Source organism: Phyllostomus hastatus, unplaced genomic scaffold (assembly GCF_019186645.2).
Source record: "Phyllostomus hastatus isolate PE091 unplaced genomic scaffold, TTU_PhHast_1.1 phas_scaffold_46, whole genome shotgun sequence".
Classification (NCBI taxonomy): domain Eukaryota; kingdom Metazoa; phylum Chordata; class Mammalia; order Chiroptera; family Phyllostomidae; genus Phyllostomus; species Phyllostomus hastatus.
The window spans coordinates 20,677,086-20,694,514 of record NW_025334032.1 but is presented as its reverse complement, the minus strand read 5'-3'; the positions used below and the strand labels follow the sequence as shown (position 1 = coordinate 20,694,514).

General features: G+C 38.2%; 1 protein-coding gene across 2 annotated transcripts in view; it reads left to right on the top strand.

Annotated features, from left to right (window-relative positions):
- HOOK3 (hook microtubule tethering protein 3) overlaps positions 1-17,429 on the top strand; it is an 87,126-nt gene that overhangs the window by 31,446 nt on the left and 38,251 nt on the right. For both annotated transcript variants that reach the window (XM_045821901.1, XM_045821900.1), the window contains exons 9-10: positions 3,338-3,501; positions 16,552-16,692. In XM_045821901.1, coding sequence (XP_045677857.1) covers positions 3,338-3,501; positions 16,552-16,692 — 305 coding nt within the window. The remainder of the gene's footprint in view (positions 1-3,337; positions 3,502-16,551; positions 16,693-17,429) is intronic.

Genomic DNA, 17,429 nt, shown 5'->3' with positions numbered 1-17,429 from the left:
TGCAGCACAGCCACGCTCCTTCATTGATGTATTTATTGTCTGTGGTCACTTTTATGCTGCAGTGACGGAGTTGAGCGCTTGCCACACTCATTACATGGCCGGCTCCTTCTTGTCATCCAACCTCGGCTCAAAACCACCTGATTTATTCGTCATAAATCATTTATTGGGCTCTTAGAGGTGCCAGGTACTAAATTAGGCCTCCTTGAGAAGTCCTTCCATGGTCAGCCAATCTGAAGTAATCACCCAGACTCTCGTGTTACTCTTATTTTAACCCTCTGCATACACTTTTACTCTAGTTTTAGCATGTGTTTGTTAGTTTACTTAATATGTTTTTGTTTATCTATTTACTGTGATTTGTTTTGAATGTATGACCATTCTGTGGAATAAGAACTTTCTCAGCTTTATTCATCATGGCATGCCTTGCACCTAGAAGATTGCAGCAGTGCCTAACATGTCGTAGGCACACGAGTATTTGAGTGAGTTGATGAATGGTGGGCAGTTCAGTGAAATGAGTCAGTGAGTAGTTGTTTAAAATTGCAGAAGTGACCAGTGAAGGGAAATCTCAACAGGGAACTAGCTTTTCACTATAAGCCCCTTTGCCTTGTTTGATTTGTTTTCTTAAATCATGTTTATGCATTATTTTTAACTAATCTCCTTTTTCTGTGTTTGTGAAAAGGATTTCTGTCAAATATATTGAATTAAAATATTTTAGCAACACTTGCTAGTCTGATAAGTCTAGTATTAAAGTTTTACATTGTACACTAGCCTTCTTATAAATAGACCACAAGTTATAAAACACTTCTTAATAAAATTTCAAATAATCTGTGTCTTTAGATCATGCTCTGTGACCAAGATGCAATTAAAGTCAGAAATCAGTAGCAAAGAAATGAGTTTTTAAAATTTAAGTTTTTATGCCTTAAATATTTATTTGAAAGAGAAGAATGAAAGAGCAGAAATGAATGAAATAGACCAGTGGCATAGAATAGAACCATGACTCTATTCTTAGAAGACACTCATGCATTTATGGAAATCTGATAAATTATAGAGCTGGTGTTTCAGATTAATTCATTTCTTCAATAGACATTCACTGAGTACCTACTGTGTACCATCCACTATTCTTGTTGCTGTAGATATAATGAAGATTGAGGGTCAGGAGATAGACAAATTGGTCAAATATTCTTGCCCCCAGGGTGTTAACAATTCTAGTGAGGAAGACAGCCAATAAACAAAATAAGAATATAGTCTTAAATGGTGATAAATATTCTAGAGGGGAAAAAAAAGCAGATGAGGTAGAACAGGAAATCCAGAGTAGGAAGAATTAGTAGTTTTGAATTTAGTCAATACAGGTGCCCCAGAGAAGGTGGCATGTTAGTAAAATCCCAGAGGTTGTAGGAGCAAGCTTCCCAGGAAGAGTGTTACCTGCTGAGCACAGGCCCTGGGGTGGGAGTGTGACTGGTGTATTCAGAAAACAGCAGAAAGTCAAGGATGGTAGAAGTGGAAGGGAGCATGGAAGGAGGAAGTCAGTCTGGAGAGGCCTTGTAAGCTTTTGTAAAGACTTTGAGTAAATGAGAAGCCATTGGAGGATTTTGAACAAAGCCGTCCTGTGATCTGAGTTTGCTTTAATGGAGTGCATTTGTTTTGCTCCGTGGAGAACAGACTATAGGGAAGGGAGGGCCAAATCAAGAAGACTAATTAAGTGGTCACAACAGTAATCCAGGCAAAAAATTATGTTGGCTTATTAGGTCATCAGAATTTAGGGCTGGTGAGAAGTGGTCAAAATATGTCTGAGTGTAGAGCCAATGATATTCGCTGACAGATTGGACATGGTGTGATAGAAAGATGTTAAGGCTTACGATTGAGCAACTGGAAGGACAGAGTTACCATTTACTGAGATGGGAAGGACTGTGGAAGGACTGGGGTTGGGGGTTGGAGTAATTAAGAGTTCAGCTTAGACCATTTAAATTTGAGACGCCTGTTAGACATCCAAGTAGAAATGATCTCCAGTTCAGGGTTCCAGGCCAGAAATAGAAATGTGCGCGGTCAGTGAGTAGATGGCATTTACAGCCATGAAACTGGAAGCTGTCACTGTGTTTAGAAAAGCTGTGGGGTGCTCTCCTGGCAGGGAAACTAGGAACGGACTTAAGGAGAAAGGGAAGGTAAGACTAGTGAACTGGTACAGAAACCAGGAGAGTAAGGTATCCTGGAAGCCAAGTGAAGAAAATACTTCAAAGAGGACAGAGTTGATCAGTTGCGTCCAATGTCCCTGAAGGACGGTAGTGACCTGGAAGTCAGCAGTGATCCTGATGAGCAGTTTTGGTGGAATGGTAGGGCCCAAAGTCCAACTAGAACAAGTTCAGAAGGAAATGTGGGCTGGAGAGGGAGAAATCGCAGGTAATTTTTGTTTTACAGCTGTATTGAGATATAATTGACATACAATAAACTACTCAGATTTAAAATGCACAATTTTGATGCATATTGACATATGTATGAACATGTGAAATCACCACAATCAGTATAAGGAACCCATCACCCCCCTCCAGTCCCCAGCTCTGCTTTTGACTACTATAAATTAGCCTGTATCTCCTAGAATGATATATAAAAGGAATCATACAGTGTATACTGTTATTTTTTGTCTGACTTCTTTTGTTATTTTGAGATTCATTTACGTTGTCAGTATCAATAGTTAACTCTTTTTTAATTGTGAAATACTGTTGTTTGGATATTCTGCAGTTTATCCATTTACTTGATGAACATTTGTGTTTCTAGTTTTTCTTTATTACACTTGAAGCTGCTGTAAACATTTTTGTAAGTCTTTGTATAGACATACAGTTTTATTTCTCTTAAGTAAATACCTACGAGTAGAATGGCTGGGTCATGTGATAATTGCATTAATTTTTTTAGGAAAATGCAAAACTGTTTCCCAAAGCACTTAAAACACTGTATATTCTTACCAGAAGTGTATGAGGCTTTCGTTTGTACACCTGGTACAGCGAGTCTTTCTAATTTTAGCCCTTGTAGTCGGACTATATTGGTGTGACATTGGTGTAACTTTTAATTTGCATTTCCTAATGACTAATCACGACTATCTTTTTGTGTGCTTAGTTGCTATCTGTATATCTTTGTTTAATTGTCTTTTCAGATCTAAAATAATGAATTTTTGCTTACTCTTATAGATTACTCTGCCTGTGCAATATTCCAAAGTAACACAAGTGTTTTAAGTGGAGGTTGATTGCACTTTTAAAAAATACACTTTAATTTATAATGGTAATTCACCGGTGATTATGCCAGTGCCAGTGTAACTGGAAGAAATAACTCTTGTCTTCCTATATTCTGACAGGTTGCAGCATTGCAAGAGGAGAAAAGTAGCCTATTGGCTGAGAATCAGGTATTAATGGAAAGACTTAATCAATCTGATTCCATAGAAGACCCTAACAGTCCAGCAGGAAGAAGGCATCTGCAGCTCCAAACTCAATTAGAACAGCTCCAAGAAGAAACATTTAGGTAAAAGACCAGTCATAAAATCTGATTTTTAAAAATTTGGTAACTTTTAAAATTAAAACTGTAGTTTTAGGACTTCTGGGTAGCTGCAGACCAAGGACACTATGTAATAAACTTCCCCAAAATCTTTCCACACAACATGAAATAACTTCGCATCCAGGAACAATTCTGTCAAAGCTATACCTTCAATATTACTCGAATGCCCCACCTGAAACATAACTGTGAGTGAAAGGAAGAAAGCCAACACCAGCCCCCCCCCCCACACACACACACACCTGTCCTTCCCCTAGTCGGCCAGGCATGTTGAGGCAAGTAAAGGCAGACTGAGAGGAACATTAGAGGAAGACAGAAGACTAGTAGGGGGGCCTTTGGGCGAGTTGGAATGATCACCAAAAAGTTTAAGTTCACACAAACTCTGAAATCATTTTTAAAACAAAAAAGGAGATTAGACCATAAACTGCAAGGAACAGATTTCAAAATGCATGTTCTTAAAGGAAAGATACTGTCATTGAATTTAAAGAGATTGGTGTCCTTTTCAGGCACTCAGTTTAAAGGGACACAATACAAATGCGAAGTGCCTGATTTCTAGAGACAGACTTATGTAAAGAGCTAACTGATTTAAAGGGACAGTCTTCTAAACACATCTTCTGGGAGTGGAAAAGTCCAAAAGGAAGGAGGAGGGACCAGTAGCAGTTGGGTGGTGAAAGAGAAAGGAAGAAGGGGAAGAACTTGGTGTCCTGCAAGAACAAGACAGAACTGCACATTTTTTAAGGGGTTAGCAGTATGATAAAAATATTTTGTTATGATTTACTATAAAATATTTTATGACCTGTTTGTTACCTAGCCATAGATTTCCAGTGTTAAAACAGTAAGAGAAATTAAATGTCACTAGGTTTTTACTTTATCAGCTAACTTAGTGTGGTAACATATTCTTGACTGTTCCTCAGCGAAATGTTTCTGGACTTTTTTTTGGTTTTGCCTTAACAGGAAAAAAATGAAAAACTTTAGTCTTCTCAGAAACTTTAGAACAATCCATCCCCTCTACATCAACAGACCAAAGTGTGGTCAGAGGACCCCTGCAGGTTCACAGAGACCTTCTCAGAGAATCTTCAGGGCTCTCTTTTGTAGCTGCTTGTCTGTGGAGGGCTGGCTTTGTTTCCTTCATAGACTTCCACCTAAAAACCATAACAGGTCAATGTTGAAACAGATGTGACACCCCAGCTTTCTTTTATTAAACCAGATACTAGAATCACAGAAGTGTAAAACACGGCCACTTTTCCTCACTATATTTTTTGTTTTAGAAAATAGAGTTATTTTAAGTAAACTGTGTTGTTTGTGTTAACATAATGGGTTTGTTATATATTGATAGATAAAATGATATAAAACAAAAATTCTTTTGAATCTCAGTATTTTTAACACTGTGAAGGGAATTCTGAAGCCAAAAAACTTGGGAACTCTTCATTTGCATCTTGACTTTCTAAGACAGAATTAGTGGATAGTAAAATCTAAATATGACTTTATTCTTTTGTTTCTAAATTGTGGCTAGTTTTTTAAATTATAGTTGACATACAATATTATATTAGTTTCAGGTATACAACATAGTGATTCAACATTTATATCCCTTACAAAGTGATCACAGTAAGTCTAGTAATTATCTGTTACCGTACGTAATAATTCCAATATTATTGACTCCATTCCCTGTGCTGTGCCTTACATCCCTGTGACTTATTTTATAACTGGAAGTTTGTACTTCCTCATTCCCTTCCTCTTTTCTGCCCATCCCCCCACCCCTCCCCTCTGGCAACCATTAGTTTGTTCTCTCTGTGAGTTTGTTTTTATTTCCTTTTGTTTCTTTGTTTGCCACTTTTTATAAGATTCCAGAAATAGGTAAAATCATACAGTACTTGTCTTCCTCTAACTTATTTCACTTAACATAATACTCTAGGTCCATTAATGTTGCAAATGGCAAGATTTTATTCCCTTTTATGGCTAATAATCCATTGTACATGATATGTATCACATCTTTATCTATTTACCTTTCAAAGACACCTAGGTTGCTTCCATATCTTGGTTATTGTAAGCAGTGTTTCAGTGAAGCGTGCATGTATTATTTCAAATTATTGTTTCCGTTTTCTTTGTGCAAATACCTAGGAGTGGAATTGCTGGGGCATGCGGTAGTTCTACTTCTAACTTTTTTAGGAACCTCCACACTGTTTTCCACAGTGGCTGCACTGGTTTACAATCCCACCAGCAATACACAAGGATTTCTTTTTCTCCACACTTGTTTTGTGTTTTCTCTCTCTTTTTTTGTAATAGCCATTCTGACAGGTGTGAGGTGATATTTCATTGTGGTTTTGATTTGCATTTCCCTGATGACTAGTGATGTTGAGCATCTTTTCACATGTCTGTTGGTGTGTCTTTGGAGAAATATCTATTCAGGTTCTTTGACCATTCTTTAAATGGACTGTTTGATTTTTTGATATTGAGTTATGAGTTCTTTACATATTTTGGATATTAACTTCTTATCTGATATATCACTTATGAATGTCGTCTCCCATTCACTAGGTTGCCTTTTCATCTTATGGATAGTTTCCTTCACTGTGTAAAACCTTTTTAGTTTATGTAGTCCCATTTGTTTATTTTTGGTTTTGTTGCCTTTGCTCAAGGAGACATGTCCAAAGAACATTGCTGAGAGACCAATGTCAAAGAGTTTACTGCATGTTTTCTTCTGGGAGTTTAATGGTTTCAGGTATTACATTTAAATCTTCATCCATTTTGAGTTTACTTTTGTATATAGCGTGAGAAAGTGGTCTAGTTTCATTTTTTTGCGTGTATTTGGTTTCCCAACATTTATTAAGGAGATTATCTTTTCCCCATTGTATATCCTTGCCTTTTTTGTCATAGATTCATTGACATATAAGCATGGGTTTATTTCTGGACACTCTATTCTGTTCCATTGATCTATGTGTCTGGTTTTGTTTTTTTTTTAATTTTTGTTATTATTATACTTTTGTAAATTATATTTTGTTGATTATGCTATTAAAGTTGTCCCTTTTGCCCCCCCACCCAGCACCCTGAACTTCTTCAGTCAATCCCCCCACCCTTGTTCATGTCCATGGATCCTGCATATGAGTTCTTTGGCTACTGCCTTTCCTACACTGTACTTACATCCCCATGGCTATTCTGTAAGTACCTGTTTGTACTTCTTCATCCCCTCACCTCTCACCCATTCTCCAATACCCACCCTCCCATTTCTTCATCTTTAACCTTTGGCATTTTAATTATGATATGTCTTGGGATGGGCCTCTTTGCATCCATCTTGTTTGGGATTCTCTCTGCTTCCTGGACTTGCATGTCTATTTCCTTTACTAAATTAGGGAAATTTTCTTTCATTATTTTTTCAAATAGATTTATCATTTCTTGCTCTTTCTCTTCTCCTTCTGGCACCCCTACAAAGTGAATGTTGGATTGCTTAAAGTTGTCCCACAGGCTGTTTCCTCTATCCTCGTTTTTTTTTATTCTCTTTTCTTCTTCTTGTTCTGATTGGTTGGTTTTTGCTTCCTTATGTTCCAAATCATTGATTTGATTCTTGGCTTTATCTGCTCTATTATTATTTCCCTGTGAATTGCTCTTTATTTCAATTAGTGTATCCTTCATTTCTGACTGTATCTTTTTTATGCTATTGATGTCCTCACTGAGTTCCTTGAGCATTCTTATAACCAGTATTTAAAAAAAGATTTTGTTATTTCTTTTTAGACAGAGGGGGAGGGAGGGAAAAAGACAAGGAGAGAAGCATCAATGCGCAGTTGCCCCTCGCGTGCCCACTACTGGGGACCTGGCCCACAACTCAGGCATATGCCCTGACTCAGAATCGAAGCGGCAACCCTCTGGTTTGCAGGCTGGCACTCAATCCACTAAGCTACACCAGCCAGGTCTATAACCAGTATTTTGAACTTTGTATCTAACAGATTGCTTATCTCCACTTCATTTAGCTCTTTTTCTGGAGTTTTGATCTGTTCTTTCATTTGGGCCATGTTTCTTTGTCTCCTCATTTTCTCAACTTCCCTGTGTTTGTTTCTATGTATTAGGTAGAGCTGCTTTGACTCTGTGTCTTGGTAGTGTGGCCTCATATAGTAGGTGTCCTGTAGAGTCTAGTGGCACAGCCTCCCCATCACCCAAGCTGGGTACTCAAGGTGCACCCTTCATGTTGGTTGAGTACACCCTCTTCTTATAGTTGAGCCTTGGTTGCTGTTGGCAAATCAGTGGGAGGGATTTGTCCAGGCCAGTCAGCTGCAAGGACTGGCTCTGACCACTGACCACCAACCTCCACCCTTTGTGGAGGATCAGCTATGCAGGGGCAGGGTGGTGGAGCTCCAGCATGGTCTGTAGCTCTCCATTGGGTATACTGGCCCCAGGGGTTTCCTTGGTGGTACAGGCCAAGGTCAGCTCCAACCTGTGTTTTGCCTGGGGCCCCCATGCCTGAGTTATAAAGCAATCTGAGCTGGCTGCTACTTGTGCTGCTCTTGGAGATTCCCAGGTGAAGCCAAGCTGTGAGTCTAGGCTACTAATTCCAGGCCTGGGGCTCACTGAGACCAGCTGCTGCTTATTTAAGAGGATTTAGGAAGTTGTGAAGCATGAGCCAAGACCATTCACAGGGAAAAGCCGCTTAGGTGAGCCCCTAAGTTGGGTGGGGTGGAGTCTCTGGCGATCCCCAAAGTGGGTCAAACAGTGTTAGCTAGGTTGATGGAATCTTAGATAAGGCTCCAGTCTGCAGGCTCTGTGGGGGTAGGGCCCAGAAAAGGGACAGTGGCCTCCACTCACCTTGATGCCACATACCTCAGCCTCCCCCTGCATGCCACTGTGCCCCTTAAGCCACAACCCTGTTACTGGAGCTCAGAGGGAATGAGTCTGAGTAGGTGAGGCTGTATGATTTCTTTAAGAGGAGCTGCTTGGGGCTCCAGAATTTTCTTCCACTGACCCAAACCTGGCTGGTTTTTGCAGCTAAAAGTTGTGGGGACTTATCTTCCTTGCACTGGAACCCTGGGCTGGGAGGCCTGGTGTGGGGCTGGGCCAACTCACTTCTCAGAATCCCTCCCGAATATTTATCTGCCACACATGGATTTGGGACCAGCCCATTGTGTGTCTTCACCCTTCCTACCAGCCTGGATGGATGTGGTTTCTTTATTTCATAGTCATCAGACTTTCATTCAATTCGGTTTGTGTCAGTTCTGAGCAATGGTGGTTCTATGTCTTCGTTGTACTTTTGCTGTGGTTGGGCGAAGACGCGGGCCATGTCTGCCTACGCTGCCATCTTGACGGGAGGGTCAGCACACTGTTTTGATTACTATAGCTGTGTAAGTGTAGTTTGAAATCATGGTGTGTGGTACCTCCAAATTCTGTTTTTCTCAAGATTTCTTTGGCTATTCAGAGTCTTTGTGGTTCCATATAAATTTTAGGATTATTCGTTTCTGTTCTGAGAAAAATGCCATTGGTATTTTGATAGAAATTGCATTGAATCTGTATATTGCTCTGGGTACTATGGACATTTTAACAGTACTAATTTTTCTGATTCATGAGCACTGTTTATCCTTCCACTTATTTGTATCTTTAATTTCTTTCATCAGTTTCTTGTAGTTTTCACATTACAGGTCTTTTGAAACCTTGGTTAAATTTATTTCTAGGTATTTTCCATTGCAGTTGTAAACAGGATTATTTTCTTAATTTCTCCTTCAGGTAGTTTGTTATTCATGCTTAGAAACATAACAGATTTCTGAATATTAATTTTGTACCTTGCAATTTTACTGAATTCATTTATTAATCCTAATAGGGTTATATATATACATGTCATCTGCAAATAGTGACAATTTTACTTCTTCCTTTCTAGTTTATATACTTTTATTTCTTGTCTGCTTGCTGTGGCAAGGACTCCAATATTATGTTAAAGAAGAGTGGTGAGAATGGATATCCTTGTCTTATTCCTGATCTTAGAGAAAAAGCTTTCAGTTTTTGACTGTTGAGTATGTTAGCTGTGGGTTTGTCATGTATGGCCTTTATTATGTTGAGGTATATTTCTTCTATACCCACTTTATTGAGTTTTTATTGTAAATGGATATTTATAGTAAATATTTTTTCTGCATCTATTAATATGGTCATATAATTTTTATACTTCATTGTATGTGTTATGTCACCTTGATTGGTGTGTAGATATTGAACCATCCTTGCATCTTTGCATTAAATCCCACTTGATCGTGCTAGATGATCTTTTTGATGTATTGCTGAATATGGTTTGCTAACATTTTGTTAAAGATGGTTATGGCCTGTAACTTTCTTCCTTTTATTTATTTATTTTTTGTATCTTTGTCTGGTTTTGGTATCAGTGCAGTGCTGGCTTCATAGAATGAGTTAGGCATCTCGCCCTCACCCCCGGCACCCCTTTTCAGTTTTTTGGAATAGTTTGAGAAGGATAGGTATTCTTTGAATCTTTGGTAGAATTCATCTGTGAGATGGTCTGGTCCTGGACTTTTGTTTGTTGGGAGCTTTTTCATTACTGATTCAATTTCATTTCTAGTAATTGGTCTGTGTGGATTTTATGTTTCTTTCTGATTCAGTCTTGGAAGATTATGTGTTTCTATGAATTTACCCATTTCTTCTATGTTGTCAAATTTGTTAGCATGTGATTGTTCATAGTATTCTCTTATTCTTTGTATTCCTGGGGTGTTGGTTGTCACTTCTCTTTCAAGTGTGATCATATTTATTTGGGCCCTCTCTTGGTAAGTCCTGCTGAAGGGTGATCAGTTTTATCTTTTCAAAGAACCAGCTCTTAGTTTCATTAATCTTTTCTGTACATTATTTTTATTTTTGTCTCATATATTTCTGCTCTGTTCTTTATTATTTCCTTCCTTCCACTCATTTGGGTTTAGTGTGTTCTTTTTCTAGTTCTTTCATGCATACATTTAGATTGTTTATTTGAGATTTTTCTTCTTTCTTGAGGTAGGCCTGTGTTGTTAAGAAGTTTTCTCTTAGAGGTACTTTTGCTGTGTCCCTGAGACTTTGGATTATTGTGTTTCCATTTTCATTTTTTTCAAGATACTTTTTTATTTTCTCCTTGATTTTGTTCATTAACCCATTGGATATTTAGTAAGATGTTGTTTAGCCTCCATATGTTTATAGGTCTTTTCCAGTTTTTCCTCTTGTAATTGATTTCAAGTTTTATATCATTTTATTCAAAGAAGATGCTTGATATGATTTGTCTTGTTAAAACTTACTGAGACTAGTTTTGTGACCTAACATGTGGTTTATCTGGGAAAATGGTCCATGTGCACCTGAAAAAATGTGTATTCTGCGGTTTACTAAGTCTTTTTGGTCCAAGGTATCATTGAAGGCCACTGTTTCCTTATTGATTTTCTGTCTACTTAACCTATCCATTGATGTAAGTGGGATGTTAAAGTCCGCTGCTGTGGTGGTAGTACTATCGATTTCTCCCTTTGTGTTCATTAATAATTGCTTTATAGATTTAGGGGCTTCAACATTGGGTGCATAGGTGTTTAGAATTGTTACATCCTCTTATTGGATTGGTCCCTTTATCATTATGCAGTGCCCTTTGTCTATTGTTATAGTCTTTGTTTTAAAGTCTGTTTTATCTGGTACAAGTGTCACTGCCCCAGCTTTCTGTTCATTTCCATTTACATGAAACATCTTTTTCCATCCCTTCACTTTCAGTCCCTGTGTCTTTCTGTCTGAAGTGAGTCTCTTGCTGGCAGAAGACCCACAGGTCTTCTTTTCAGTCTCTTTAGCCACACTGTGTCTTCTGAGTCAGGCAGTTAGTTCACCTACATTTAAAGTAATTGTGAATTATGTACTTATTGTCATTTTATTAATTATTTTTATTGTTCTTGTAGTTCTCTGTTCCTTTCTTCTCTTGCTCTCTTTTCTTGTACAGTAATGACTTTGTTTAGTGATTTATTTGGGTTCCTTTTTCCTTATATTTTGTGTATTTACTATAGGATTTTAGTTTGTGGTTACCAAAAAATTCATATAAAACTTACAAGCTGTGTTTATAGTAGTCTGTTTTAAGATGATGGTTGCTTAAGTTCAGATGCATTCCAAAAGCACTACAGTTTTTACTCGCACCCGCACACTTATGTTTTTGACATCATATTTCAAATCTTGTGCATGTGTGAGTTCCTTGGTTTATTACTGTATTTACACATGCTCTTACTATTTTCATTTTTTAACATTCATGCTAACTTGATAATTGGTTGATTTATTACATTTATGAAATGTTTCCCTTTATTATGTGAGAATTTTGCCTTCCTATACTTTCTTATATTTAGTTTTGGCCTCTTTCTCTTATAGTTGTCCCTTTAACATGTCTTGCAATGCTGGTTAGGTGGTGACAAGTTCCTTTAGCTTTTGCTAGTCTGGGGAACTCTTTCAGCTCTTCAATTCTGAATGATAATTTTGCTTGATGGGGTATTCTTGCCTATAGGTTTTTTTTCTTCTATCACGTTGAATACATGGTGCCACTTCCTTTTGGCCTGCAAAGTTTCTGTTGGAAAATTAGCTCATAGTCTCTTAGAGAAGCCCTTGTATATAACTAGCTGCTTTTCTCCTGCTGCTTTTAAGATTCTCTTTATCATGGACTTTTGTCATTTTTATTAGGGTATGTCTTGGTGTGGGCCTCTGTGGGTTCATCTTGTTTGGGACTCTGTGCTTCCTGGACTTGGATGTCTGTTTACTTAACCAGATCCGTGAAGTTTTCAGCCTTCGTATCCTCAAATAGGTTTTCTGTCCCTTTCTTTGTGGTGCCCCTGTGGTTGGAATGTTGGTATGCTTGATGTTGTCCTTTAAACCGTCTTCATTTTTAAAATTTCTCTTTTCTTTCTGCTATTCTGGTGGAGCGATTTCCACTAACTTGTTTTTCACCTCCCTGACTTGTTCTTCTGCATCAGCTAATCTGTTGATTCCTTCTAGTGTATTTTTATTGCAGTTATTGTATTGAGTTCTGATTGTTTTGTCTGTTCTTCTCCCGAGTGCACTGAGTATCCTTATAACCAGTGTTTCAAACTCTCTGTTTCATTGGTTGCTTGTCTCTGGTTCATTTCATTTTTTCTCTAAGGTTTTATCTTGTTCTTTCATTTGGAACATATTTCTGTGTCACCTTATTTTGCTATCTCTGAGTTTATTTCTGTGAATTAGGCAAAACAGTAACCTCTCCTGTTCTCAAGGTAGTGGCCTGTGTAAGAGCTTCCCCTTCCTAGACCTCATGAGCTTGGTGCCTTCTGGCAGGCCAGCTAGACGTGGAGTTGGCTGTGGCAGGCTGCTGCAGCTGCCATGGTGGGCCAGCAGTGGCTGGAGCTGGAGCCAGCTAAGGATGAAGTCACGGGCAGTGCTGGGGTCAGGCTGCAGGAAGTTCCAAGGGCAAGCCACACACTGGGGTTTCCTTGGCAGGCTAGGTGGAGCTGTGGTTGGGGTGGGTTCAGGCCAAGGGGAGTCCTGGGCACAAGCTGCAGTGGGGCTTGCAGCTGGAACTGAGGTGGTGGGATTTGCAGGAAGTCCTAGGTACAAGTGGCACCAGGCCAGGAGCTATATAACAAGGTAGGTTAGAGCCTGGAGTGTCCCTGGGCAAGCCACTACAGGGACACCTTGGCAGATGGGCTGGAAGCTGGAGCTAGAGAAGGCTGCCATAAGGTAAGCCACATCAGGGCCCAGGGCTGTAATTGGAATGGGCACAGGGCTAAGGGGAGCTCTTAGGACAAAGCCTAGCCAGCATCCTGAGCTGTGGCTGGAAAGGGTACAGTCTGGGGGGGAGTCTCAGGGACAATCCAAGGGGTGGGTATGAGCCTAGGGCCTGGTGTGCTGTCTGATGGCCTTGGCTGACTGGCTAGAATACCTGGATCATGTTCTTGTCTGTGAGTTTAAGGTTAAAGGGGATCACAACAATTGGTGCTCCGTATACTTCCCACAATGGAAGAGTGTCTGCAGCCCCGCTCCTGTTTGACTAATGCTCTAGGGTTGTTAAATGAACTTTTCTTCTTACAGTCTAGGTGCCCTGTACACCACTCTTGTGTCACTATGCCCCTGGGCAGGAGAGTAGGCGGTCCCTCCCTCCTGCAGGTGGTGCACTGGGAGTAGGGTTTCCACTGTACCTTGTCAGAGTTTCCCTACCCATTTCTGTGTGGTCTCTCTTTCTCATTTGCTGTGCAGAAGTTGTTCCGTTGCCCTCAGTTCTTGAGAGGAAATTGCTCTGTAGTTGTAAATACAGTGTGTTTATGGGAGGGAGTGTGTTCATTGTCCTGCTATGCTGCCATCTTGGACAGAATTGTGGCCAGTTTTTAAAAGACGGTTTTGGGCCCTGGCTGGTGTGGCTCAGTGGAGTGGATTGAGTGCCGGCCTGTGAACCAAAGTGTCGCTAGTTCAATTCCCAGTCAGGGTACGTGCCGGGGTCACAGGCCAGGTTCCCAAGAGGGGGCGCAAGAGGCAATCATACTTTGATGTTTCTCTGCCTCTTCCTTCCTTCCCCTCTGTCTAAAAATTAAATAAATAAATAACTAAGTAAGTAAACTTTAAAAATGGCTTTGGGGAAGTGGTACTGTATTTTGCCGTGTATAATTTTTGAGGGAAAAATAAGGATGTGCATTATACATGGGCATAATTGATTACATACCCTGGGTATAATCATCCTGTGTATAATGCTCAGAAAACCATGGGTGTGCATTTCACGTGGGAGCACATTTTACATGGCAAAATATAGTATTTAGAATTGTCTTACATTTTCATTACATAGGAAATAGTTTCAGAATATATATTACAGTATTATGTTTTGAAGTACTTTAACAATTCAAATGTATTATCAATGCAATATATTGATATGTCTTAATATTTTTTATTATTCTTTATAGTCAGATACAATATAAGAATGAGTATTAATTTATTTGACTTTTTTCTAGACATTTAAAAAATCCTGGCTTTGCCACTTAGTAACTGTGTAGACTTGGGCATGCCTGCATTTCCTCCACTGTCAGATGGTCTAATAGTATTATTCACCTTCTAGAATTTTAATTGAGTGTTAAATAAGTTAAATATTAAATGAGCTAGTATATGTAAAGCACTAACAATATTGCCTGGCATGCAGATGCTGTATAAGATTGAGTTGTTAACTACTTTTCTAGAAAATGAAATAAAGAGAAATGAGATGAGATTATTGGAAAGTCTGAACATTTGTGGGTTTTATGTTTGTCTATCTAGAACATATAAGAGAATCAACTGAAAAGTTCTTAGAACCAGTAAACATGTAATGGGGGAGGGTAACTGTGAGGCATTTATATCGATCATAAGCTTTTCTAGCAGTAACTAGTTATATCATCAGAAAAAAAACTCCCATATATATGTACCAAAAAAAAATTAAAAGTGCAATAGTCCTACCTTATCCAAGTCACTTTCTTGGTTCCAGTTACCCAATTGCAGTCCAAAAATATTAAATGGAAAATTCCAGAAATAAGTAGCTCATAACTTTTAAATTGCAAACTCTTCTCAGTGGTATGATGAAATCTCCTGAATCATCCCTTTGTCCATGGTATCCATCCTGTATATACTGCACACCCATCAGTCACTCAGTGGCTGTCTCAGTTATCAGATCAACTGTTGCAATATCCCAGTGCTTTTGTCCAGGCAGCCCTTATTTTAATAAAGGCCCTAAAATGCAACAGGTAGTGATGCTGGCAATTCACATGTGCCAAAGAAAAGTTGTAAAGGGCTTCATTTAAGTGAAAAGGTATATATGTATAGGAAATAACACAGTATGTATAAGGTTTGGTACTATCCACGGTTTCGGGTATTCACTGGGGGTCTTGGAATATGCCCATCGTGGATAAGTTGGGACTCCTGTAATATTAGGGACTTATATGATTTGAACTTAATTCCAATTTAAATTTTATGCTCTTCTGGAAGTGTTAATGAGCAAGAACATTTTGAGAACAAAGTTTAATAAGGGCGTACGTACCATATTATTCAGTGTTGAAATATGTTATAAACCTGTACTAATTAAAATGGCTTGGTAGTGATGCAGCAAATTATAGAGAAATCAGTGACACTAATAAAGATCTAGAAACCCAAGTGTATATAAGAGTGTGTAATGCAGTAAAGATGGTGTTTTTCTAATCAACAAAAAGAGAAAGATTAAATTATTTTTTAAATGGTTTGGGGACAATTGGTAGATATTTTGGCAGGAAAAATTAGATCATAAACATTATATTACATTATATTATATACCAAAATAAATTGTATTACATTGTATACCAAAATAAATTCCAAGGAAATTGAGAATTTTAATGTTAAAAATAAAACCGTGTGGAATACTAACAGACAATATAGGATTAAAAGGGGAAAAATTTCTAATCATACACTAAAAGTGGGAACTATATAGTATAAGATTCATCAATTGAGTTACATAAAAACAAAGAATTTCTGTACATTAAATATATAAATAATATTAAAAGGAAATAATCAATGATAAATATTTGTGAGGTGAGAGACAAAGAATCTTATAAATCTAAATGAAGCATTTATGTTAAGCAAAACATTAAGAAGCAAAAATAGTATTTTCTGTGCTTGGGGGAATAAAGATCTATGAATAAGAATCAGACTGGAGGATATATTCCACAATTGTTAATAGCAGTTTTCTATTTTGATTAATACATGGTTTTTATCTTTTTTTTACTTTTCTGTATTTTGTAAATTTTCAACAAAGAATATAAATTGCATAATTAAAAATAACATTTAAATAAATTCTGTCTGCTGTATTTTGAAAAATATTACTTGATGTCTAACTTTCTGAATAAAGGAATGGTAACTAGGTTTTCTCTTTTCACAAGCCTCGGAACAGTGGAATCCCTTAGGATAATTAAAACTTAGAATTATAGTTCATGATCACAAAACATAGGAGACAAATTCAGAAAGAGTTTATTTTCATGCTTTTTATTTTTGTTTACTGTTCTAAGGAGAATTATTAGACAGTAAATAGTACTTTCTTGGTTTATTTTGTTTTGGTTACAGACTAGAAGCAGCCAAAGATGATTATCGAATACGCTGTGAAGAGTTAGAAAAGGAAGTCTCTGAACTTCGGCAGCAGAATGATGAACTAACCACTTTGGCAGATGACGCTCAGTCTCTAAAAGATGAAATAGATGTTCTTAGGTAAACAATCTTCCCATCTTCGCAGTCTCAGACCCCTCACCACCCAGAGCAGTTCTCCCACCAGTGTGACCAACTCGAGGTTCTCTGAGCATGGCAGGGTGTTTCAGAGCCACACCACCTGGATCTAGATCTCCATGCTGTCATTTATTTAACTTCCATGGAACCATTTCCTCATTTGTGAAGTGGAACTAACACACATCCCTACCTCCGATTCCTTTGTGGAATTAAGTAAATTTATGTTTGCAAACACTTGGAACAGTATCCAGCAAATAAGTGCTGTATAAATATTTGTCAAATAAAGTTGCTCTCTGACCGTCACTTTATACTTGTTCTAGCTCTGGAGCTTTTCTTATTACTGCTCTTTTTCTTTCATTTTGACTCCTGCAGTCACTTGGTCTTCCTTTTTATCAGATAATGCCCTGCCTGACGAGGCTTCATATCCTTGCTGGACCTTTTATCTTCACCTCAAATAGTCTCTCACTAGGTGCCTCACTGCCTGCCACCTCATTTTTCCACCTATCCAGTTCTAATATAATCTGTCCTCTCTTGGCTCATTCCAACCATCTATCTATATTTTACACGTTTGCTTTTTGAATACTGAGAACAAATAGAGAAATTCACATAGTGAATAACATAGTGGTAACATAGTAATATACTTTTGTCCTACTACGAATTAATGAGCTTTACTCTTCTTCGCTGGGTTCTTTCCACCAGTCCACCGTTCTACTGCTCACCAG